Source organism: Mytilus galloprovincialis, chromosome 1, assembly GCF_965363235.1.
Source record: "Mytilus galloprovincialis chromosome 1, xbMytGall1.hap1.1, whole genome shotgun sequence".
In the NCBI taxonomy this organism is placed as follows: Eukaryota; Metazoa; Mollusca; class Bivalvia; order Mytilida; family Mytilidae; genus Mytilus; species Mytilus galloprovincialis.
Genome location: NC_134838.1, coordinates 94,514,517 through 94,540,858, shown reverse-complemented (window position 1 = coordinate 94,540,858; position 26,342 = coordinate 94,514,517). Strand labels below are relative to the sequence as shown.

General features: G+C 31.8%; 1 protein-coding gene across 3 annotated transcripts in view; it reads left to right on the top strand.

Moving 5' to 3' along the window:
- Positions 1-982: 982 nt before the first annotated feature.
- LOC143045486 (sortilin-like) overlaps positions 983-26,342 on the top strand; it is a 52,169-nt gene continuing 26,809 nt past the window's right edge. For 2 of the 3 annotated variants that reach the window (XM_076218043.1, XM_076218024.1), the window contains exons 1-12: positions 983-1,275; positions 7,401-7,460; positions 7,908-7,975; positions 8,683-8,791; positions 13,392-13,559; positions 15,306-15,332; positions 16,730-16,800; positions 17,204-17,286; positions 22,172-22,302; positions 22,914-22,997; positions 25,444-25,504; positions 25,924-26,174. In XM_076218043.1, the coding sequence (XP_076074158.1) occupies positions 1,048-1,275; positions 7,401-7,460; positions 7,908-7,975; positions 8,683-8,791; positions 13,392-13,559; positions 15,306-15,332; positions 16,730-16,800; positions 17,204-17,286; positions 22,172-22,302; positions 22,914-22,997; positions 25,444-25,504; positions 25,924-26,174 (1,341 nt within the window). In that variant the 5' untranslated portion in view covers positions 983-1,047. The remainder of the gene's footprint in view (positions 1,276-7,400; positions 7,461-7,907; positions 7,976-8,682; positions 8,792-13,391; positions 13,560-15,305; positions 15,333-16,729; positions 16,801-17,203; positions 17,287-22,171; positions 22,303-22,913; positions 22,998-25,443; positions 25,505-25,923; positions 26,175-26,342) is intronic. The other variant, XM_076218034.1, reaches the window with a different exon arrangement.

The following is a 26,342-nucleotide window of genomic DNA, read 5'->3' as shown; positions in this document are numbered from 1 at the left end:
CAGACAGTGCACCTGACCGCAAGCTCATCATTTTATGGATTGATGATCAAGTTGAAGTTTTTGTCACTATTTGTTTATCCCTTTGGTCATATAGCCCCGGAGTAAAATTAAGGTATAACAAAAAAAAAATAATATTACAGAATTTTGAAATAGACAGCTGGCATCGGTATAAAATGCATTCATAAAAATGAAAACAAGGCACTTTGTTCTTGCTATATAAAAATGTACTGTTCATATGCAACCGCCATCATAATGGATACAAAGCAAAATTTATAAAACAAAACTTTTTTTTTTTTCATTTTTAAGAAGTGTAACAGATCTATTGCATATTCCTGCATTATAATTGTATGGGTTACAACTGACTTAATTTGAGCATGTCAGGACCGATTATTCGGAATGTTGGTCGACCGACCGACCGACCGAGAGACCAACCAACCAACAGACAGACAGACAGACCGACCGACCGAGAGACCAACCAACAGACAGACAGACAGACAGACAGACAGACAGACAGACAGACAGACAGACAGACAGACAGACAGACAGACAGACAGACAGACAGACAGACAGACAGACAGACAGACAGACAGACAGACAGACAGACAGACAGACAGACAGACAGACAGACAGACAGACAGACAGACAGACAGACAGACAGACAGACAGACAGACAGACAGACAGACAGACAGACAGACAGACAGACAGACAGCGCACTTGTCTCCGAGTGATTATCTTTTTTATGACTCTCAGTATGTATATAAATGATCTATAATATGTCTCTCGTCTTCATACTAGGAGTAAGCAATATTTCTTTATAATAAGTTGTTTAGCGAAAGAAAATAGACAAAATAGCATTTCAAATGAAGATTAATATTTGAGAAAATAATTGTGATTGTAAAACTTAGGAAGAGGTGTCCCTTTGTACATCGGAGGCACACAAACATAAAGGAGAAAAAGGGTCGATAATTGCAATATTATTATAGGTGTCGCTTATATTTATCTTTCACGTGAAACGGAAACGTCGTTGAATATTACCACGGAAGAGAATGAAGTTACATCTTTGGTTTGTTTTGGCTTTGACAGTCTGTCAGAAGTGTCATTGCAGCAGGGAGTTTGTACATCATTTCGAAATATCACAAAATAGCATACCCTTGAAAAGTCATGGAAGTCATACACAAACACGATTTCGGCGTGATGCTGACTCAACTTGCCAATCACAAGAAACAACATTTCTTACTGATGTTCTTAAGAAGAAGACACAAATACTTGAAAAGGTATACAATGCAAACAAAGTATTAATTAGATATAAAAAAAAAACACACCCAGCAAAGTTTGAGGAGAGAACCAATATATACTTAAGTTTAAACAGTAAAAAGAGGCCCAGACCAGTGGCAGTGAGTTCTATCAACAGATCTGTATAGTATCGTCTTGGTACCTGTTTTGACGCGGACCAGAAATGACGCACCAATTTAGTTTTGGGTTTTATATTTCTAAACAAAAGCTGTGACGTCATCGATAATTACTATTCATAACATGATGGTGAAGGTCATATGACTACAACATAGATGCCTCAAACTCTGTCCAGAAATGTTATTATTGCTTGAATTAGTAAAGATAATGCAATTTCCGCCATTTTATTGAGGTAAAAAACAGTCGACCCTTCCCAGAATGATTATCAGTCCTAAATCCACTTTGGCCGGCAAAAGTATGTAAGCACATGCTGCCCCAGTTTGTGTTTTTCAAATCATATGACTGTCATGTGACATAGTTTTACATTTAAGCGGGAATCACTGTAGAACAAATGATCGTCGCTTATATAATTTTCTATTGTTTATCGATTTTTTTCATTCATTGTACGAAGTATACATTGATAAATGTTTTAATGTCAATGTTGTTTTATGAATGCAATTACTTCTTATTTTCAAGTATATGGAATATATATGTCACTTTGATAAATTTTGAACAATTTTATATAAAATTTGAAATAAAATATAGGTTACAATTAAATTAATGAAAAAAATTGTGTTGCTATCAACATGATCATAAAAGTGACTGTAAATGTCAACATTTGTTATTAAAATTAAATTTGTTGAATAGTGTTAACTTTAAATTATCCGGATTGAAGCAATTTTTCGAACACCAGGTACACTGCAAGTGGTTTTTACTGGTTTGTTTATAGTGCGTCATTACTGGTACCCATCATAAGTTGACAGTCCGTTTGTAATGTTAGCAAACATGATTTTTATTGCTTTTACTGTTTCAAAAATCAACTGTTTAATGATTGAAATACATTAACAAGTGATCAACCTTTCATTCTATTCCGTATTTCTTTTTCTTTTAAATGGAGATTAAATGCAGAGACAAACACAACGTTTAGGTGCGTCATTACTGGTTCCTCGGGGATATACATGTACAAAATGTATATATTTGCATTATTATTAATACACCTTATTGCTATTTGGAAATCTGCATCTGTTGACCCAAGAATCTGCACCGCTTGAACTTTTAACATCATACAACAATACACCTAATCGCTATTTATTCCATTCCGGATAAGTTCTAAAATTACACAACTTTTTCATCCAGTTGAAGCTATTTGGGACCCTGTTTAAACAATTCACCATGCATGGTACTTTTTAATGAGACCTGTTTAAACTACGGTAAATACTTCAAACAAATATATTTCAATTTTAATTTCGAAAAAGTGGATCATACTGTATTATAGCTGGGGAACTGTAGCTCTTAGGTCCTTATGTTATTTTTTTGAATATTTGCAGACCATAGATATGGTCTACTATTAGTCATAGAATAACATAAGGACCTAAGAGCTACGGTTCTGCAGCTAACTCTATTAAAGTTTTTTAATGATCGCTTTCTAAAGTTTTTCCTCCCTCAGCTCACTACTGATGACCTCTGTTTTCAACGGCCTGACCCAAGCAGGAAGTTGTATAAATGACTGTTTTTCCCGGATTGGACTTAATAGCATTAAGGTGTATACAGTCAGAGCTCAGACATAAATAAGTCTGAATCTGCTTTTGAATCATAGAGGTCTAAATTTGTAAGTTTTAGGATTTGTCTCCCTTTAATGCAAGACAAAATACGACTTTAATAAGTCAAATATTGTTAAGTAACAAATGATTGACCAAAATCAAAAAGTTGCAAATATCGACTCCTACAAGTCGATAAGTTACCAAAATTGGTTAACTTCAAGACCCATGCATATTTATAAAAAGGTCATGCATCTAAATCAAATAATGACAACATTGACAGCCAATGCTTTGTCTTCTAAAGAAAAATATGAATGAGAGGCTAAAAAATGGGGGAATCATGTTAATAAACCTTACAATGCAACCACCTGGATCCACACTTAATGAGGTAAAACATCTGTGTTTAGTAAGGATGTTCAATTAGAAAATTAAATATAGATAGCTCAAGTCCTTGTGAATACTCAGACAGGTTTTTGCTGTCATAGGTGGTGTACTTTGGCCACCAAGTCAAGTTAAGTTTTTTCATCAACATAAAGAGACCTAAACAAGTCTGTCATTTTCTGACTTAGATAAGTCTAAAATTGAAAACACATTTTTATAATAAATACATGTTTCGACTTCTTTAAGTCAAAAACAGAAATCGACTTGTTTAAGTCTGAGCTCTGACTGGTATAGCTGTTCCATTGTGGCGTCAGATATTTTTTCTTGTTATGTAACATCAAAATTTTTTGGGAACCTTAATTTTTGTGATGTCCAGTAACTGCAGACAAATAGTGGTCAGGTGTATTGCTGAATAATGGAACAATGTATTCCCCTCAGTCCAGTCATTTCATTCCTCTAGTACAAAAAAAAATGTAGTAAGTCTGTTCATTTTGTTAACATAAACAAAATGTCCTGTTTGTCGTTTCCTGGCTTGACATGTACAGAGTACTGGTAATGGGCCACAGTCCTCTTGAAAATTAATACATATGTTATTTATACAATTGTCCCACTAAAGTCTTGTGCCCTATGGTAAATGTGGGCAAAGTAATTATTAAAATGCTGATAGCATCGCTGCATGCTGATCTCAGGACATGACTTTACTGATGTCAATATAGTTGTCGGTGCAAATGACAGCAAGTGTGAATGTTGACATTTTGTAAAGGTTGGAAAAGGAACAAACAGGACTTCATTGAGCCTTCTCAGGTACTCTTGCATGCATTGACAAAGGTTACAATATTCAGGCCTTGCAAAAATAAATAGTAATGTTCATGTACATGTAATAATGCAGGAATGTGTGCACTTATAGGGTATACAGAAGTTGGGAACTGTCTGTCAGTCATTGAACCATCCCTGGTCAAACAATGAAGACAAACTCTATCTCATTATGCCAACCAACAATATAAACATTAAAAAGATCAATAATAGTATACTGTGTCTGTGGATTCATTATTATTTGTTGGATACCAATATAATTATTCATACATGTAGATTTCATGGGAACAGGTGAACCACAAATTTAAATGTTCAACAAAATATAAATTTTCTATAAGGTTGTGTGCAGTCTTTGTTATTTGTTAGAACCACAAAGAGGACTTTGCCATGCCCTATAATGTACATATACTACTATATTGGTTTGGCCCTGTGTTCTTGTACTACAGGGCAGATTTGAGGAATTTTACAATATCGGGCATAATATGTTCAATGTAGTTGCTCATCCCTTCAAATTTTTGAATTATTACATTTGAAGAAATGTAGTAGATATTGCTTCATTCTAAAATCTCTTTATTAATTATAGACATGAGCAGCCGTCTTTCCCTGTTTTGACTTTTGGTGTTTTAGAGCAAAGTTACTTTACAAATGTATTACATGTATCCAGTAGAAAAGCAGTCTCATATAATATTTTTTTTAATTTTAATCGCTATGGGGTCATGATATATAATGAACATATTTTACAAGTTTTAATTCAGTGTATAAACCTGATGTCTTTTTGTTTGATTCTTGGCCTACATGTAATCAAACCAAGGACTTTGAAACTTGTCTTTTCCGTCATTACCACACATCAGGCATTGAAAAGTAAAGACTGGATGGCTAAGAGTTATAAATTTTTGCAAATGATGTTATGGGTATTGTGTTTTAGAATGGTGATATATGTCTTCTTGGATACTGAAAATACCTTTGTATGTGAGCTATCATGTTAAAAGGCATGTGTCTTAAGTTACTGGCCACTGTAAACACCCATCTGTGACCTGTGATTGCATACATCCATATCATTTGGGCTCTTGTGAATAGCTGTCCTATTAGGTCTCCTTATTTTTGTATCAATAAAGTTGAGATAGAACATTCTACAAGTCCAATTTCTAGAATGTTGTTTTGATTTTTCACATAAAATAAAAGTTGGTCACAAAACAACCTGTGGACTGATTCAGGACAAGATTTACTCTATTGTTGGTTACAAAAATCTAAGAAGATCATTTTCTGAATAATATACCATTTGATTTGCAACATATCACTGGTCCATCAGCATGATAAGGCCAAGTGAGCTAAAAAAAAATTAGATAAAATTTAAATTAAATTATTCACTTTTTAAAATAGTCAATCACATGATTTTCAAAAATAGATAAAACTTGAATTAAATTATTCACTTTAATAGTCAATCACATGATTTTCCAGTCATGTGATAACACTTAGATATAATCTAAATCATTCTCATATAAAGTTTGATGGTAACAAATGTTGAAAAATCCTGTTTATATTTACTGCATGACTGAATTTTATTTATTAACTTCATTGATTTGTTTTTAAAAAACCTTTTAAAGCTCAAGATAGGTAATGTTATTAGGATATATGTGAGCTAAATATACTTAAATAATACTTATATTCCTCCCTATTGTTTGTAAATGTAAATATTGTATAATTCCACAAAGGTTAATAATACCAAACTTTAAAAAATCAATTTAAAAGTTTTCATTTTAAAGGTAGTTATACCGGTACATAACTGATTTCTACTGATCTATTGTAAAGTTCAAGTTCAAAGTTCATCATCTCTGATACATAAGTACATGCTTATGTGTAACATAAGGCAAATATTTGATTTCTTTTTCAAAAAGAAACAGAAATTACATAATTAAGTATATGTACTGCATTTAACACACGTAATGTTATTTTTAATTTAATCATTATTGCAATTAAGTTCCATGGTTCAAAAGATATACATGTACTACATTTTAATACATGTATATATGGAACATTATATTTGCAAGGGCCAAGTGTGTAAATTCAATACAAGTATTCTGTATTTCCAAAGTTCCAATGTCATGTTATTGTAAAAAAATCAAGTCTGTAGATAAGTTTATATATAAATGAATGAAAAAAAACCCCTGTATAATGTGATGAAATGATACATGTCTATTATCAGACAATGAGAAATTAAGTCACTGACTTATGTGCAGAGTGTTCTCAGAATTTTGTTTCCTTATAAAACAATTAGAAAAAAACTAAAACAAATTCAAAGGTCAGATGTGTGTGTCTGTGTAGTGCACTCTCTAAATGAATAAGAAAGTTTTTAGTTGATATGCATCAATTTATTGACTAATAAAGAAAATATACAACATCTTTTCATTTTTCTTTACAAAGATTCTGTAGTTTAGTATTAAAATTCATAAGAAAACCGTGAATCAAAGGTTTGATATATCCTAGTTGGTTCTCAGATATCTACTGGATATTCTGCCATTTAAAGATTATTGATGTTTGCTGATACTTTACAAATGTATAACCATGATAACTGAATGTTAAAATTCTGATTTTTTCCAGGACTTTTGTTTTGAAATTATTGTTTTTCTGAAAACGAAGTATTACTGATAATTATACCAAGTATACCCAGGAACATATATATTAACGTTAGATATACTGTTCTCAGGTATACGATACTGATTGAACTTGCTTCCAATTTTTGTTTGGTTTTAATTTACAATTTTCAGGTGGCACACATAATAAAATTTGAGCAGTTGGCACTACGAGACCAAAATATAGTAAATGAATTCTCACATGTGAAATAAAGCAGCATCGTAAAGAATTCACTAAGATTCAAAGATTTTAAAATGTCATGAAGACAAAATTCAAAAATTAAGTTTAAGAAAAACATGTTCATAGTTCAATAGAAGTGAAAACTGAAATAGAAAAGAATGCATAAATAGATGGGAAAAAAATATTGCAGTTATACCCTCCCATAGAAAACAGATTAATAGTTTCAATGTTCCATTGATGCTTTACCAATATGAATTTAAAAATAAGGAGATGGGATATGATTGCCAATTAGAAAACTAAATGAAGTAGTAGTATTTTATAAGCACATATGCATATTTTATACTCTGTGATCTATTTATTGGAATGTTCTATCAAAAGATATGTATAGTGATGTTTTTTTGTTTCAGAGAGTATTTCAGAATGATAGTAATACAGGAATGGCTTTGGCCTGGGCTGGTACCCATGGGGTTTGTATAGATTTGTTTTAATTAATATAAATTTACATGCTAAAAGAAAATATTATGAATATCTACATCATCCACTTGGTGTAAGAGAAATAATTTTAAAAAAAATGGATTGAATAATTTTATTTTGTTTATGTTCATAAATAACCAGATTATAATGTTTAGAAATTAGAATATAAAAAAAAAATTAGAAGCTTAAAAAAACATTCAGAAATTTACACCAAACAGGACATGATTTGTATACAAATCAGCTGCATAGACTGAAAATGAAATCAAAACATTGACACCGACTACACTGAAAGCAAAGAGTACAATAAAATTATTATTGTTATTAACATAATTATTACATGCTTTTGATGGCTAATATGATCTTCCATGTTTCATCTTCTGTCCAGTAAATATGTTGTTGAATGTGAAAAGGCATGACTCAGTATATTTTGTCCTTTTCAGACCATGATAGTGGTGACAAGTCAAGAATCTTTTGGTATAGCAACAGGTGCCTCTAATATATATAGAACGTAAGTTACTGGTTTATCTAAAATTAGTAGATTATTAATCATTTATGCCATAATCATTCAGCGAGCTTAATTCATTAGTGCCTCAAACTCTTAAAGAATGTAGGTCAGCAATGCCTAACTTAAGGGTTACCCAACACTTTGATTAAAATAGTCTTCGTTTAATTTGGACAAAATATTTACACAACTTTCAGGAAATGATACATGAGGTATTTTTGCAGGATTTTCTTGGTGTGTTAAAGGTCTGTTTTAAATTACTACTCTTTCGTTAGGCTGTTGTCTCTTTGACGAATTCCCTGTTTCTATTCTCAATTTTATCAACAATTTTATCAACAATTATGAACAAAGGGAGATAATTCTGTTCAAACTATTGTCTTACATATTTCTTTTTAAAGAAAAACCCAATATTTCCCCTGTTCTTTCAGGTGCAGGGATATGTATTTATATAAAATAAATAAAGCTTACCATAATGATTCTGGTTTCAAGTACATTGTCTTAATTATAAGATACCTTTGAGTCAGACTATATATTGTCAAGTAAATACTTATTATTACAGCTCTAATGGTTGTGATGTAATGTTTATTTGTCCGCTTAGCAAAATGATTTATTGTGGAAAATATGATAAAAGTAATTACTTTGCGTATATGTTTTCAAATTTAATTACTTTGCATATATATGTTTTCAAATTTAATTTCTGTACATTTTTACAGAGAAAATTACGGTTTGACATTTGAGAACATTACTAGTAAACTAACTAAAGAGCCAACGTTCATCAGAAAGCATGCTGGGATATTTAGACATACAGATGATACAAATAGGGTAAATATTGTCATGGTGTAGTGGTAAGCATCGGACTACTAACACAGAGGTTCCTGGTTAGATCCCTGCTTCGGTGAGAAAATTTCAGGGACTGAATTTTCGGCTCTCACTTGATACCATGAGAAACAAAGATAGGGCGGGGGGGTCAATTGCTGACCCATGTTAAGAGAGAGCCATATCTCTTGCACATTTGTAAAAGACACCCTTGTAATTTCGAAAAAGAGCAGGCTAATGCCGCTACAAGGCAGCACTCGCACCCGCAAAGTGGAAAGGGATTTATATAAGTTACAGTGTATTGTTTCCAATCCACTTGAATAAATATGTTTAATCTAACTTATTGTCCCTGAAATGAACAAACCTTTCAAATTGTGTTCCTAGTTAGATTTTTATTACCTATTTATTATGCCCCATTTATAGGACTTATTTTGGCTCATTAATGGGCATTATGTATTCTGGCCTATGTGTCCTTTCGTCTGTCTGTCCTTTCGTCGGTCTGCAGGTACAAGATTTTGGTCAAGGTAGTTCATGATGAAGTTGGAGTCCAATCAACTTGATACTTAGTACACATGATGATGTTCCCTATGATGTGATCTTTCTAATTTCATGCCAAATTAGAGTTTTGACTCCAATTTCATAGTCCTCTGAACATATAAGATGATAGTGCGAGTGGGGCATCCATGTACTTTGGACGCATTCTTGTTTTGCCTAAAATAAATGTTTTTGAAAAATGTATTGGCTGAAGTTTTTTTTATATAATCTTTGAAAGTTTGTCCAATTAGATACCAAGCCTTTAGAACAATTTCATGTATCATAAAATAGTAAAACGAACTCAAGTTACATTGTAAACAAACTATAATTTTCTATATTTATCTTATCTATTTATAACTCTGTATTGCTACTTTCACTTTTCATTGTTTCTCTCACCTTGACGACGTCAAATTCAATGCACCACTTTGAGTACTTCAGGGATTAATTTCTGTATAAAAATTGTCCTGGTGAAGCCTGCCTTGCAGGCGAAACATGTAGACCATAGCAAATAAAATTGCAGACCATTCGAAGTGTTGTTGTCAATTTTGGGTATTATTTTAATGTTGCATTTATTTGCATAATTTGACAACCCTGCATACCAAGGTATCCACTTCAGGGACTCTAACGAAATGATTCACACAGGCGTTGGTTCACCACATGGAGTTTAATTTGTTATTATTTTTTTGTGAACCCCTGCATCCGAAAGGAACCGCCTTGCTACACGCGCCGATCTACAGGCCACCAGCATTTACATGGACCAAGGAATATTACATACTTGCGACGAAATAACAACTGAACCAAGATGACCAAGATGTCCGATACCACCTTAACATCTATAAATGATAGCAGATATAAATGATAGCAGAAGAAATGTACCACGGGCGCCGATCTTAAAGGAACTTGCTAGGAATTCATAACCATGTCATTAAACAGACCAACTACTGCAGACGATCCAACAATTATATAGAGTCACCAAATAATTTACAAGGGAGCAATTTTTGACAATTTTATTTTCCATAGCGGCAATATTGTTGCCAACGCGCTAGGAAGTAGTAACTTCCAACAATGGCCAGGTTGGAAGAGAAGCCTTGTGAAGTGGTAGGAACCATGGGAAGTTCGTCCAATTAGATACCAAGCCTTCAGAACAATTTCATGTATCATATAATAGTAAAACGAACTCAAATTACTTTGTAAACAAACTTTAATTTTCTATATTTATCTTATCTATTTATAACTCTGTATTGCTACTTTCACTTTTCATTCGTGATTGTTTCTCTCACCATGACGACGTCAAATTCAATGCACCACTTTGAGTACTACAGGGATTAATTTCTGTATAAAAATTGTCCTGATGAAGCCTGCCTTGCAGGCGAAACATGTAGACCATAGCAAATAAAATTGCAGACCATTCGAAGTGTTGTTGTCAATTTTGGGTATTATTGTATTAATCTTTGAAAGTGTGTAAATGATTAAGAAATAATTCATGGAAGCCATATATTGTTGGAAATTTACACATGGCCTGGGCCGTGATATTCGAATTTTATCCTGAGCGTTAGCGAGGGATAAAATTAACGAATATCACGGCCCAGGCCATGTGTAAATTTCCAACAATATATGGCTTCCATGAATTATTTCGATTCTAATAGGACAAATACGGTCATTAAAAAACTGAAGCGAGGGTGGGTATGCTGTGTATGTGGCTGTTCTTTTTTTACTCCCTGCTAGATAAAGCTCAAATATCTTTATAAATATGTAGCTTGCGTAGGTTAGTTCGTAAATAACTGCTAGAAAAAAAACTTTTTAATTTTTTAAATTCTCAAATCCAACATATGCCAGTTTAATTTACATGTTTTTCTCGTAAGCTTCCGTTAAATTCAAAGTTGACATTTTGTAACTAAGGAGCCGCCATGTTGACTTGTTGAAACGAGTAAATATGCGAATAATGCAATTGAATAGAAAATAAAACAAAACCTACCTCAAAAATCAGTTTTAATACAATATCATACGAATTCCGATGGTTCACGCAACAGAAAACTTTCAAATTTAGCGGTTTCATTTGTATGACGTCATGTTTTGAAATGACTTAAATGCGCCAAAAAGATTAATAGACTTTCGCGGAATTTTAATTAATTTTTATTTTGTTGATTTCTCCGAGCTCTTGTGCATTACTTCTTTTTATTATGCATAAGAATAAGAAAAAAAGTTATTTTGTCTTTTTTCAATTGCCCTTTTTTAAACAATAAAATCGGCAGAGGGTCTGAAAATAGGTTCCAATACATGTAGATTTACGTGGGAAGTATATTGTAACAGCCATTATTATGTATATCTCTGAGTCTGCGCTAAGTATGTTTTATCGAGAATTTTATCACAGTGTTGTTTACAAGGCTAAAGAAGCACGTCATATTAGAATATTTTATTATGTATACTTATAATAATAATGCATGTATAAATAATGTAATAACAATTGTACCTATTGTAATTATATAAGTTAAAGCTAATTTCACAACTTCTAGGTGAAGTATCAATATTATAAAAACTTTTAATTTATTTTAGCAGATGGAAAAATAGCTATGGAAACGTAGGTCATAGGTCCTTATGGTATTTATTTTAGGTTATGGTCTGAAAATTGTAAAAAAATATGATATGGACCTATGGAAATACTGCCAAACGTTCCTTAACAACCACCTGCTGTTACTGACCTATTTTCACTGTCTTAAAAGCCCACAATTTACTTTGAAGGATCAGCAACTTTCTAAAAAGTGGAATTGTACTACCATTTTGATGACCAATGTGGACTTTACTTTCATTTAATCTTGGCTGATTTTTTTGCAAGGGTTGCATAGTCTAGGATTGTGGAATGTTGATATTCAAACAATCGGCAATTCTTTAGCAAATCCACTAGAACTGAATTGACCAAGTTTAGACAATTGATAACCATAAAAAAAGATAATCAGGAAGCCTCTTACCAAGCCAAATATCACTTATAGCTAATATAATTACATTTATTTTAAAGTTCAACTCGATTGGATTGAACAGAGCTATTGTCAGTACAATGTAATGTGATTGTGACAAAATTGCTAAATTGATGATGATGATAACATAATATAATTAGCATGTCTAGAAAAATAGAATTTTCGTGACAGTAATATAGGAACAAGCGAGCAATCATCAAACTATATTTTTAATTGAAAAAAAATATTTGTAAGACATTGCATGAGGAGACAATTTATATAAAATATTAATGAACATGTGGGGGCTCTACACCCTGGAGTATTTTCACAGGAATTAGATTGGACATAATAATAAGAACCTTGTTTTGTGATTTATGAACAAATACAAAAATACTGAAAGTCAAGGAAAACATTTTACAATATTTTGATCAGTTTTCATAATTAGTCATATTGGATATATATACAAGACCAATGTAGAATGTTTTTCTTGCACTAAAAGTTCAAAAGTTATAATGTACATAAATGCTTCCTTCTATTTAAAATCGGGAAACTGTATTAAAAAGAACCTGTATTACGAGACTACTTTTGCCTCCTCCTTTGAGTGGTCTTTTTAAAACATGTTTGACTGTATAGCTAAAATATAATATTTGTATTGATACATTTAATAAATAAATAATAACCTGTTTATGAATATTTGTGTTTGATAAAAATGTTGCTGTTGGAGATGACTTATATCACCATATTTCTCATCATAATGATATTGATAGTAATCACTTTTTATTTTACGAAATTTTCATTTGATCTTGCTGACTGATAATTTCCTTTCTTAGTGGAGTCGAGTGATATGTAAAATTATCGCTAGAAACTAAAAGGCATATGGCTTTGTCAATAAAATTTACATGAAAATGGCAACATCGTCATAGGTAAAATAGCAATTAACAGTTTATCGTTGGTCATCTCAACTCAATTGCTTTTCTCACTTTTGCCGTTCCAGATCAAGTGAGAAAATCAATCTAGTTGAGATGATCAACGATACATTTGTAATCTATAATTCTATTTGCAAAATGTTTTTGTATCATACTTTATAATTTGCTTGACACAGATAATTTCTAATTTTACAGGTCTATTTAGTATCTGTTCGTCCAAAAGGAACTGTACTGTATATAACAGAGGACAGTGGAAAAACTTTTGTTACTGTAAACCTTGACTTCCAGATAGATGGACAATTACATTTTAACCCTAAAAACAAAGATTATTTGATGGCATCGTCAAGTGTTCTTACAGTAAAGGTTTGTTTTTATTTTATTCCCACATTATCATTGTGGATGTTTTTTTAAATAATCAGATTTTTAACAGATATTCAAAAAAAAAAAGTAGAAACAATTGTTGACTGGTTTTCAAAATGTGAGTTGCTATCTTGCATGTTTTGATGATAGGAAAGTACTATCAATGGCTTTTTATCTGTATCTGGATAGAAAGCCAATCATTGAGAGCCATTCAAAGTGTTGATCAATTCATTGTGGAATTTATATTGGAGATAATAAGAATACAGTGAAGAAATGTCTTTAATAAAAATATAGTGAAGAAATGTCTTTGATAAAAATAAAGTGAAGAAATGTCCCGCTAACATATTTTAATAAAAATATAGTGAAGGAATGTCACGCTAACATATTTTAATAAAAATATAGTGAAGAAATGTCTCGCTAACATATTTTGATAAAAATATAGTGAAGAAATGTCACGCTAACATATTGTAATCAAAATATAGTGAAGAAATGTCACACTAGCATATTTTAATAAAAATATAGGGAAGAAATGCCACGCTTACATATTGTAATAAAAATATAGTGAAGAACTGTCACGCTTACATATTTTGATAAAACATAGTGAAGAAATGTCAAGCTAACATATTTTAATAAAAATATAGTGAAGAACTGTCATGCTTACATATTTTGATAAAACATAGTGAAGAAATGTCAAGCTAACATATTTTAATAAAAATATAGTGAAGAAATGCCACGCTTACATATTTTAATAAAACATAGTGAAAAAATGTCAAGCTAACATATTTTGATAAAAATATAGTGAAGAAATGTCACGCTAACATATTTTAATAGAAATATAGTGAAGGAATGTCACGCTAACATATTTTAATAAAAATATAGTGAAGAAATGTCACGCTAACATATTGTAATCAAAATATAGTGAAGAAATGTCACACTAGCATATTTTCATAAAAATATAGTGAAGAAATGCCACGCTTACATATTTTAATAAAACATAGTGAAGAAATGTCAAGCTAACATATTTTAATAAAACATAGTGAAGAAATGTCAAGCTAACACGAGTCTTATGATTTAAGATGATATTGTGCTCCTATTCATATGTATGTAAATCATATTGTGCTCCTATTCATATGTATGTTAGAGGTTCTTCCATCCTATTGACACAACTGGCATATACCATGATACATAGATACAAGAAGAAGATGTGGTATGAGTGCTAATAAGTCAACTGTCATCTATATTTATCAGGTTTGGATCAATCCCTGAACTTGGGGGTTCACTTAAATAAAAACCCTTTTGATATATACATAGTCAAATATTAATATTAGTTATATTAAAGAACAGAGTCTGTTTGACTGTCATCATGGTTTACATCTACATAAGTTTACAAGTTTAAGAAAGAACAGACAGAATAGCTATAGATATACCAGAATATTTACTTTAAATTTCTTTTTCTTGATATTTGCAAAACACTCAACTCAACTTGGAGCACTATTTATATATCTGACGACAGCCTAGACTTACATGGTTTACTAAATCAGATTTCATGTCATGTGGTATTGTAATTAAAAAAACAGAGGAAGATAAATATGAAACCAAGAGATGAATTTTAAGTGCCAGTCAACCAAGATGGCAACTTTTGAATGATTTAGTTGTTTATAATAATAGGAAACATTGTTCAGGGCTAAAAGTTATTTTTGTATAAATCTCTGATATTATGATCCGTGATAAGAATTTTACTGATTCTAGAAAAAATCCAAAGAAATAAAAAGACAGGTAAAGTACTATTTATCTCCCTTTATGTGTCGTCATTGCTTACCATTGTTATGTTGTGCTAGAAAATTATATGTGAAAACAAAATTCAGACTTGTCAAATGGTAAAAAAAATAACAAAAGACACTTAAGGCATTGTATGTTTGTATGTATATATATATATAAACCAAATAGTTGTTCTGACTTGAGAATGATTTTCAAAAAACTAACAGCATCCTTAAGCATTGTATTTATGTGTCAAAACAATTAATTGCTCAGATTATAGAATGGTGTTTGGTCATAAAATATGCATGAAATATTTGCTGCTAGTGACAACCAACAATCAATCAAACAGATTAAAACACTTGCAGCATCAATGTGATGAAATAATAAAAAGGTTCCTTTTATAATCATAAACAGTATGATTAAAAACATATTTCCATTTACTAATTATTTCATATATATCTTCTACTAATAATGAAAATGGCAAGACAAAAAAACATTTTTTTTACCAAAGTATACAAAATACAAACTACGTAGATATAATGAACATTCTATATGGACTGAACTTTCATTTATCAAGGGTCTGTTAAAGGCTCATTTGTAATGCAATGTGGTTGATATCAAGATATAGTTTATCATATATGTATGCTCCATTTAGATATTGTAATTTTTTAAGAAATAATGTCCAAACTTTTTGTGTTTCCAATGTGTAAGAATTTAATGTTGAACACTAAATAAGTATGTTAACAATGGATAGCAATGAATTTCCCAAAACGAAAGTGTTCTCCCCTGAGTAATGTATGCATTATGTAAGCTCCATTATTGCATGTTTTATCCTTCCTGTAGTAGCTACTAAACACAATCTTGGTCTGATCACTGTATTGCACTGCACATATTTGCGTTATTTTATGTGTTGTAGGTTGAGATTTAAATATTTGTTACCGTAAAAGTAATACATGTATTCACATATTTTGTGGTAAGAAGATAGCCATATTTTTATGAACAGCATTTACATGAAGTCCTGAAAATGTCAATTCAATATCAAAACTTTAATTTTACAAATTAGCTAATTAATAATTAGACTCAAGAACAAATGTAGTATATTTTGGGTAGGTTTGATTTGTTTTGATAGTAAGATAAAGTGAAATAAATAGTGTTTTAATTGACCTCACAAGACATTACATTGCCGTACATAGTCTGAATATTTTCATTGCAAATGGTTGAAATTCCAGTTTGTAATGGTTTTCTTGCAGCTTCCAGAAGATTAAGTGTGAGTTAATTATAACAAAACTCTAAATTATCCTGGGAGTTTTTTATGCGACACTTTCTTTAATACCTATATTCCATACACACATGGTTAAAACTTTGAAGACGAGATAAAAAAAAGTTGTTCATATTTACCATTTATGACTTTTCAGACCATTTATGTGAGTGAGGATAATGGTAAAAACTGGAGAAGAATTGCAGAATCTGTCCAAGTTTTTAAATGGTAATTATCATTCAAAAACACATGTGATGTAAAAGGAGGCTCAGTGCAAATGGAAAAGCCATTGTTTGAAGGGTTGATTTTGTTTTAAATGACCTTCATCTAAATAGAATTGAGAAATTTTCTTTAAAATAAAAAAATGAACACACAGCACATGTACATTAAGTCTTAATAGTTATAACGTTGCCACAAGTCTGAAAACTATAACACTGGACAATAGGAATATAAGTGAATGAAAATCATTATGAAGCTGTATTCCATACATGTAGGTGTACAAGGAACTTTATTATAACAAAAAAACAGTGTTTTATTGCCAATTTTCGTTAGATTATACTAAGATAGGTAATAAGATATGATAAGAGGATAGTATTTTACTTTACTGACAATAATATTTCAAACATTTCAGGGGTTTCAATTCAAAAGTGGATACAGATCAGACTATATATGCAGCAATTGATTCAGCTAATACTCATCCATTCTTTGCCACATGTAAGTTTTTGTATGTCATACCAATGGAAAGGTGTTTTTGGCTATTTCTTTTATACGGGTATTTCATCTTAATGTCAACATTACATGAGTTTTCAATTTTCCCAAACTAATATAGGATGACTGTCATTGCCTCTGATTTTCTGAATGTTATCTTAAATCTTAAAATTTGGGCCAAATTAGAAAACAAACTCTTTATATGGTCTCCTTTCATCTCTAAAATCTATCCCTGTATTGACTCACTGATGATGACTACTTTATTATCTGACTGTTTGAGATAGTATCATCTTTCCTGAAATATTCTGCTAGCAAAAATTGAACCAAAAAAAAGAAGGAAGCATAGGGTTCCTATGTTAAGGTACTTTTAGATTGGAATAGGAGTTTGAGTAGTTTCTGAAAGAGTTTTGTTCTTGAAAATCCAGAAAATGATGAAAATCCCCTTCAAACCCTATATATTTAAATTTAGATTCAACTGGAGGTTCATCTTTTTGTTAAAAAAAAATTGAGTTGGTCCTCATGTGCAAAAAGCATTTTTTCATTTATTTTTTTTTTACTTGGAAGAATTTGAAATTTAGCTGTTTTTTTTTTCTTCGATTTTTTACTTTAACTGGACCTGCAACCCGAAATAGTTGTTTCCTATGTGTATTTAAATAATAAACACAATCAGTAGTTATATGCCCTTTGGTTTACACTATTTGTAAAAGTATTTGGCCACCCCTCAAAAAAAACTGTTATGTCCGATTTTAATTTTCGAAGTTCATATATATGCTTCATATATATGCTTAAAATGAACATTAAAACTGAGAAACATGACAATATTCACTGGGGTAAAGCTGATGACCGTAACTGCATTCACGGTCATCCCAAGATGTCGGATGAAAAATTAGGTCAGTATCTGTATTGTCTGTTACAGTGTTTCTATATCATTTTTGTCGAGCCTGCAACTTTTGTTGCAGAAAGCTCGACATAGGGATAGTGATCCGGCGGCGGCGGTGTTAGCTCACTTCTTAAAAGCTATATATTTTAGAAGGTGGAAGACCTGGATGCTTCATATTTTGTATATAGATGCCTCATGTTACGAAGTTTCCGTCAGTCACATGTCCAATGTCCTTGACCTCATTTTCATGGTTCAGTGACCACTTGAAAAAAAAGTTCAGAATTTTTGTAACGTTGAATTCTCTCTTATTATAAATAATAGGATAACTATATTTGGTATGTGCGTACCTTGCAAGGTTCTCATGCCCGTCAGACAGTTTTCACTTGACCTCGACCTCATTTCATGGATCAGTGAACAAGGTTAAGTTTTGGTGGACAAGTCCATATCTCAGATACTATAAGCAATAGGGCTAGTATATTTGGTGTATGGAAGGACTGGAAGGTGTACATGTCCAACTGGCAGGTGTCATCTGACCTTGACCTCATTTTCATGGTTCAGTGGTTATAGTTAAGTTTTTGTGTTTTGGTCTGTTTTTTGCATACTTTATGCAATAGGTCTACTATATTTGTTGTATGGAATGATTGTAAGGTGTACATGTCTAGCGGGCAGATGTCATCTGACCTTGACCTCATTTTCATGGTTCAGTGGTCAAAGTTAAGTTTTTATGTTTTGATCTTTTTATCTAATATTATATGCCAAAGGTCAACTATATTTGGTGTATGGAAATATATTATGATCTATATGTCAGTCCCGCAGGTTTTATTTGACCATGACCTCAATTGCACGGTTCATTGTACAGTGTTAAGTTTTTGTGTTTTGGTCTATTTTTCTTAAACTATAAGTAATTGGTCAACTATATTTGTTGTATGGAAGCATTGTTAGCTGTACATGTCTGCCTGGCATGGTTCATCTGACCTTGACCTCATTTTCATGGTTCATTGGTCTTTGTTTAACTATCTTGTTTAATGTTAAGTTTATGTGACAGTTGTAATAACGCTTTATACTTAGGACTATCAACATAATATCAATGATAAGTAAAGAAGGCGAGACATTTCAGTGTGTGCACTCTTGTCTTTACAAAGTATACATTGATACGATGTAAATTTATAAAAGATTCACACAGAAATCACAAATTACTACCGAAAAATGTTCAGGAAACGCGAAATTCAATTTGAAAAAATCGCTAAGATGTCTGTAAATCATTATCAAAATATTTTCAAGATGACCGTAACATAAAACAAGGATGACCGTGATTGGTAAACAGATGACCGTAACTTGTAAAAGATGACCGTAATTTGTAAAGAATGACTGTAACTTATAAAGGATGATCGTAACTTTTAAATGATGAACCTCAATTCTAAGAATATCCGTATTTGTATTCATAGCTTTTTGTTGTGTTTGTCTCAATAGGGGCTTAGTTAGCGGATATAAACATGTTTCATCAATTTATTTTTAACTATTTGCCGTATTTTGAGTTCATGACAATGATAGTAAATTGCAAATTCTCGTAAACAATAAAATATTTATTGATAACGACTTTAAAATTTTAATACAAATTGACAGAGATACGACGAAAAGTTGAAGAAACAAGAATGTGTCCCCCTGAGGTGTCTCTAGTACATGCCTCATCTACACTATAATTTTCTATGTTCAGTGGACCGTTAAAATGGGAAAAAACTGTAATTTGGCATTATGATTAGAAAGATCATATCATAGAAAACATGTGTACTAAATTTCAAGTTGATTGGACTTCAACGTCATCAAAAACCTCCTCGACCAAAAACTTTAAACTGGGGTGGGACAGACGGACGAACGGACGAACAAACGAACGGACGCACAGACCAGAAAACATATACCCATGAATGGAGCATAAAAAACACTAATCAGACATATGAATATCGGGTAATCGAGCCTGTGTGTATGGTTCCAGAGGAGGCAGATTAAAATCTTAGTTTGTCGTTATATATGAATAACATTGCTGTATATACAAATTGACAAGGTTCCCCTTAATAGTGGTGGATCCAAGGGGGGGTCCAGGGGTTGGAACCCCCTTTTTATTTACCGATCAGTGCATTTGAATGGGGACACATAGTTTGAACCCCCTTTACCCTGGGTTGGGACCCCCCCTTTTTTTTTAAATGGCCCCTGCCCCTTGTGATACGCTATACGCACAAGACTATTTTAAGGATCTATTTTGCTGGAGCTCGCCTTCACTAGTTTGGTCGTAGTATTTTATAAACGTGTTCTGTTATTTTACTTGCAAGACAAAATAGAAGGCAAATCAAAGACGATAAAAAATCAATGGTGTACATCCATTGGCATTTTTTTAAAAGTGCATTTATTATATGTCATTACAAGGAATTCAAGAAATTAAAAAAAATCTTTTGGCTTTTAATTGGAGGCTATGCAGCACGCTTTTTTTTATATACTTGTAAGGCGTCATTTAATCGCGCTTTTGTTGCATGTTTTCCTCACTTTTGCATGTGCATGTGCATGTCTTGTTGTATGTTCATTTTAAAAATTATACCCTCTACCGTAAAAAAAGATATATATGGTGAACTTTGTATTTAAAGCATGTCTTATTTTCTCCTACCTATAGGATAATACTCTCATATAAATACGTTTTATATCAACACCATTACTCATTTGATACAAAAAAGTAGTTATACAAATACGGATATTTCTTAGAATTGACGATCATCCTTTAAAAGTTACGGTCATCATTTAGAAATTACGGTCGTCCTTTACAAATTACGGTCATCTTTTAACCAATTACGGTCACCCTTGTTATGAATTGCTGATTCTGTTACAGTCATCTCGATTGTGATTAACGGTCATCTTGGCGATTTTTTTAAATCGAATTTCCTATATCAATGTATACTTTGTAAAGAAAATGATATAGAAACACTGTAACAGCCAATACAGATACTGACCTATTTTTTCATCCGACATCTTGGGATGACCGTGAATGCAGTTACGGTCATCAGCTTTACCCCAGTGAATATTTAGTGTTTAATTGAGGAAACATGCATACACTTTGAAATAAATGGCATTACGTTGACCTCCAAATGTATGGAAAGCCATTTGAAACAAATAACAGTGCTTTGGGCACGACTGTAATATTTAGGCCCCTGTATGGTAATGGTTAAGAATTATAAGCAAGCAACAATCAATCAATCAAATAATTATACCCCTGCTTTAAAATTAAACCCCTGCTTTGAAAAAGGGGGGTTTACTGTTTTACCTCTGTCTGTCCTTCCATCAGTCCGTCTGTCCCATTAATATTTTTGTCAAATTTTTCTCAGGAACTACAATACAAGGATTTCTGAAATTTGGTTTCAGGGTTTATATAAATTAGCTATACTGTTTAGGAATTAGGGGTCCAAAACAAGCATTTTTCTACTTTCAGGATAATAACTTGTGTATAAGTATTTCAATTGCTCTGAAATTGTTCCACAATGTTTAATATCTCAAGTAGAAGTTTTGGATTGATATTGGGGGTTAATGTGCCAACAGTTTAGGAATTAAGGGCCGAAAAGGGGCCAAAAACAAGCATTTTTGTAGTTTTTGGACACTATCTTGTATGTAAGAGTATGGATCTATCTGACAAAAGGAAGGCTGGTATTGAGTTTTGGGGTTATTGCCCCATTTATGAAGGAATTAGGGGGCAAAAAGGGCCAAAAACGAGCATATATCTAGTTTCCAGATAATAACTTGTATTTAAGTGTATGGATCTCTCTGAAATTGTACTACAAGGCTGCGCTCAGCTAAGCGTTTCATATTTTTTTTATTGAAACTAATATAATGAAAATGTGTCACAATTAAAGCACAGGCCTCTTAATCATGTAATGGTTAATAGAGATCCATTGTGAGGTTTTTGAAAAATCTGTTATGAAACAAGTAATTATTTGTTTTTGTATCATTATGCAATGATTTTTCTTTACATTGTAGTTTTTGTAATCAAGTATGATTTAAAGAAGTCGACTGACCTTGGCAAAAGTTGGACAATTTTAATGAAAGATGTGATATCATTTGGACACCAAGACAAGTTTCTTTATGTAGCTGTACCAGAAAAAGCAGGGGTACTTAATGAAGTTTCATGTTATGTTCTTAGATTTAAAGTGGTCCACAAGATTATTTTTTAAACCAGATAGTTCTGTTGATAGACAAATCATTCTCAGTTGCAGACTTGACTCTCATGTACAAGTAGATGTCTTGACTGTTTTTCATGGATAGATTGTGAGATAGTCAAGTGTCAACTGATGTGAAAACATATTAACGTTGCATATTTTAGAAAAAAAGATTTACTAAACATAAAGATGTCAAAATTTTGTTATTTGTATTTATTTTTCTATTTTTCTAGTAATGCTCTACAAATCTCTTTTTGTCATTACAAGTAGGGCATTTGACACTTTTGTTCACAACCCGTGTTGCAAGCTTGTAAATTTTATATGACAGACCAGTCTTTCATTCTTTAAATCAATCGATAGGCTTTGAGGCTCTAAATTCTTTAGGAATACCTTGGAAAAACTAGAAGCTTGCACAGATAGCTTAATTGGTTTAGATGGCTCATTTCTGTAATATATAATTCTTTCTAATGTACTTAAAATCATATAATGAAAATGGATTTTAAAGCTTAACCTAAAAATAGCAAATTAATATCCCAAATAACTGACATTTTCATCTTTTACAGAGTTCTCAAAGAAAAATGTTGGTATCAACAGATGGTGGAGCAACATGGGATAGAACGTACTTACCAACTATGAATGGAGAAAGGGTAAGAATGATTATATTAACGACCAGAGGCCAAAATACTGAGCTCTACAGTAATCAGATTGTCTGTCTAATTGTCTGTCAGTTGTTACAATATCATTCTATGGAATAGTAATTGTTGGCAGGACCTTTATAGGATATTTGATTACAGCGATTTCAATGAGTGTGTAGGCAAAGGTAATATCTTTGGATAGCTTGCTTGCTAGCTGAACCGTGAAGTCTTTGTTAGGTTAAGTAAACAACCCTCCTTTAAGAGTAGCCTAGTCCGACAGATAACCAATCTATCTGTCTGTAGGACTAAGATAATTTGAAAGGAGGGTAGTACACCTTACCTAACAAAGACTTCACAGTTCAGCTAGCAGGCAAGCTAACCAAAGATGTTACCTTTAGCTACACACTCATTGAAATCGGCTGTAAAATATTCGGAAAGGGATGGTTATCAAGTATTTGTAAGGCTTAAATTAAGTGTGTTAGACTATATAAAACTTTCAGTAATCATGTAAAAAGAAATCATAGAAATTGATTTAAACACTTAAAAAGATTACCTTGCATTCAGCACAAGGATCCGGAAATTTTTTCATCTCATTTCGTTCATTTTGATACAACTTAAAAAGATTGTCAAAATCACATTACTGCATGAGTATGCCAGGAACAGTATAGAAAGTCCCTGAGTATGCTCATACTCGTCGCATCAACAAACTTGTTTAACTGTTGCATCGCATTAACTTCATGATTTTACCTACCATTTTCCTACCATTTTCCTAAAAATCGATCAAGAGCAATTAAGGGAAGGCAACAGTTTAAAAATAAAATGATTTTAATGACTTAAAACGATAATCTTCTCAGTCATCGCTCACGTTTCTTTCAATTTTGAAGTCAAATTTCATACCGGATGTTTTACGACAATACTAAAAAGAACAATTCCGGACTCATTTCCGGGATTAGTTTTGTTTATCAAATTCACAGGAAATCATCGGCTTTTTAATTTTCTACCTTTGATAGTGTTTGACTATTAATGATAATAGTTGCACTTGCTTTATTAAGCATGCAATCATTTTAAATTTATCTTATAAGTCTTATCTGTGGAAGAGAATTTCAAGCATGCATATTACGAAGTAAACAAAGCATGTGTGTTAGTAGTGAAAAAATACTTTTTTTAAATCAAGTTTTAATTTAATTTTAAATCATAATTGACAATGGTTTTTGCTGAAAAGTAATTAAATAATAAAGATAGTTGTTATGGAATTTTGATTTCTTTATAATATTAGTTCTGAGCTTATGATCAATATTATAGCCAGGTGCTAATTAAAAACACAGGTAGAGAGATTAGCGATCAGTAGCCAATAGCTCCCTGAGGCATTAATATAGTTATTAGGAGGGCCCTCAGGATTATAACACTTTACTGGAGTAGCAGTTTAATTACAGGAAATCGATAAAAAAAAACAAAAAGATGTTCAAAATGGCGATTTTGAAACTCGATCTCAACGAAATGACCGAAATTATTTCTGTTGAAAAATAAAATTTGTCCTAAATCCCAATTACTCGTTTAGGACAAAATACTTTCAGTTTAGGACAAGACTGGCAAATATGACCATTTCCGGACCCTTGAAATTTCAGCATTTTCTTCATTTTTAATAATTTGAGTTATGACATCCTCACATCAAAAATCTTGTTTAATTCATTTATATTTCATGATATTATGGTTTCCAAACATAATGTGCAAATTTGAAATAGTTATCAAAAACTTTATTTTCTGGAGCCAAAAATGGGTCACCATGCTTCTTTGTAGAAAATAACTATTCAAAAATACTGCCCGACTTTAACAATAAAATAAAAAAAAAATTAGAAAGAAGGGTAAAAATCCTCTTTCTACTACAGGAAGCTATCTAGAGTTGTTGGTTAAACATTTTATTATACCCCCTGCAATCAAAGTTTTATAGGAGTATATAGGTGACAGATCTCACACTGTCTGTTAGTTTGTTTATATTCTTTGTAAGTGGAATTACTTAATAGCTAGACATATATTGAGGAAATTTACTCATTTGTAGAACTTGTCCTTAGGATTTGCATGAAGGAATATAATCCAAGTTCAAGGGGAAATAATCAAATTTAACCATACTTATAATATTCCAGGCAAGGGTTCTCCTTGTGTGTGTTCACTTACAGTTCTAATTGACCACAATTAGAACACCCTATAAAGATGTGCATGAAGAGAAATAGTTATGATCAACCATCTTGATGATGTACACTTTAATCGTGTAAAGGGAGATAATTGGAAAGGCATGTTTCATTTTCTTAACTTTATCACATTGCTGGTAGATATTACTAGACAAATAAAAGCTTAAGAAAATATTGGGAAGGACAAAATATGTTTTTGCTTACATATTTAATATATGTATTCCAATTTTCTGTGTTTAACATAAATGAAGGATTGATTTTAATTATTTCAGTTTTTCTCAGTCTTGGATATGAATGAAGGATTGGTATTTATGCATGTAGATAATCCAGGAGGTATGTGTGTATTACTGTCTGTTTTGATAAGTGTAATGCCATATATTCCTAATACAATGTATTCATAATTTGCTAATGATATTTTATTTCCGTTACTAGATTAACTTTGCTCAACCAAATGTTATGAAACTTATACACAATACATTTTACCACACCACTCAGATCAATTACAAAATTTGAGAAGTGTCACTTTTACCATTCTTCAGTGATGTCCCTTTATAACTTTTTAGGTTTTTCATAAAAACTGTAGTGTATACAACCTTTGAAGAATGTATCACACAACAGATATCATATTAAATGACAGTTAATAAATTGAATAGCATTCATTACATGTTCATTTATTCAACACTGTTTTAGTTGCATTAGTTTAAACAAGAATAAGAAGTTCTGGGTGACTACATGTTATAATTTGATTACAGATACTGGTCATGGTACACTGTACACTTCATCAGGGAAGGGAATGTTATATTCAGAATCATTACAGAAACATTTATACCCTAACTATGGAGATTCTACTGATTTTTTCCGAGTTCAGTCAATGAGAGGAGTTTATCTTGCCAGTCAGATGAGAGATGATAATAGTATTCATACAGTTATATCATACAATCTAGGAGGAACATGGCACCCAGTTCCCAAACCTGAAGGGTCTACATGTAAAGATCCGAAGAAGGTATAGTTATATATTATATTCTATCTTGAGGAACATGGCACCTAGTTCCCAAACATCCATTGAAGGCACTCACCCTTTTTGCCACAAAATTTATTAGACAATGTCTATTAAATGAAACTCGGGTTATTTTAAATCTTGTGTGAAGCTTTGCAGTATTTACATGGAAAA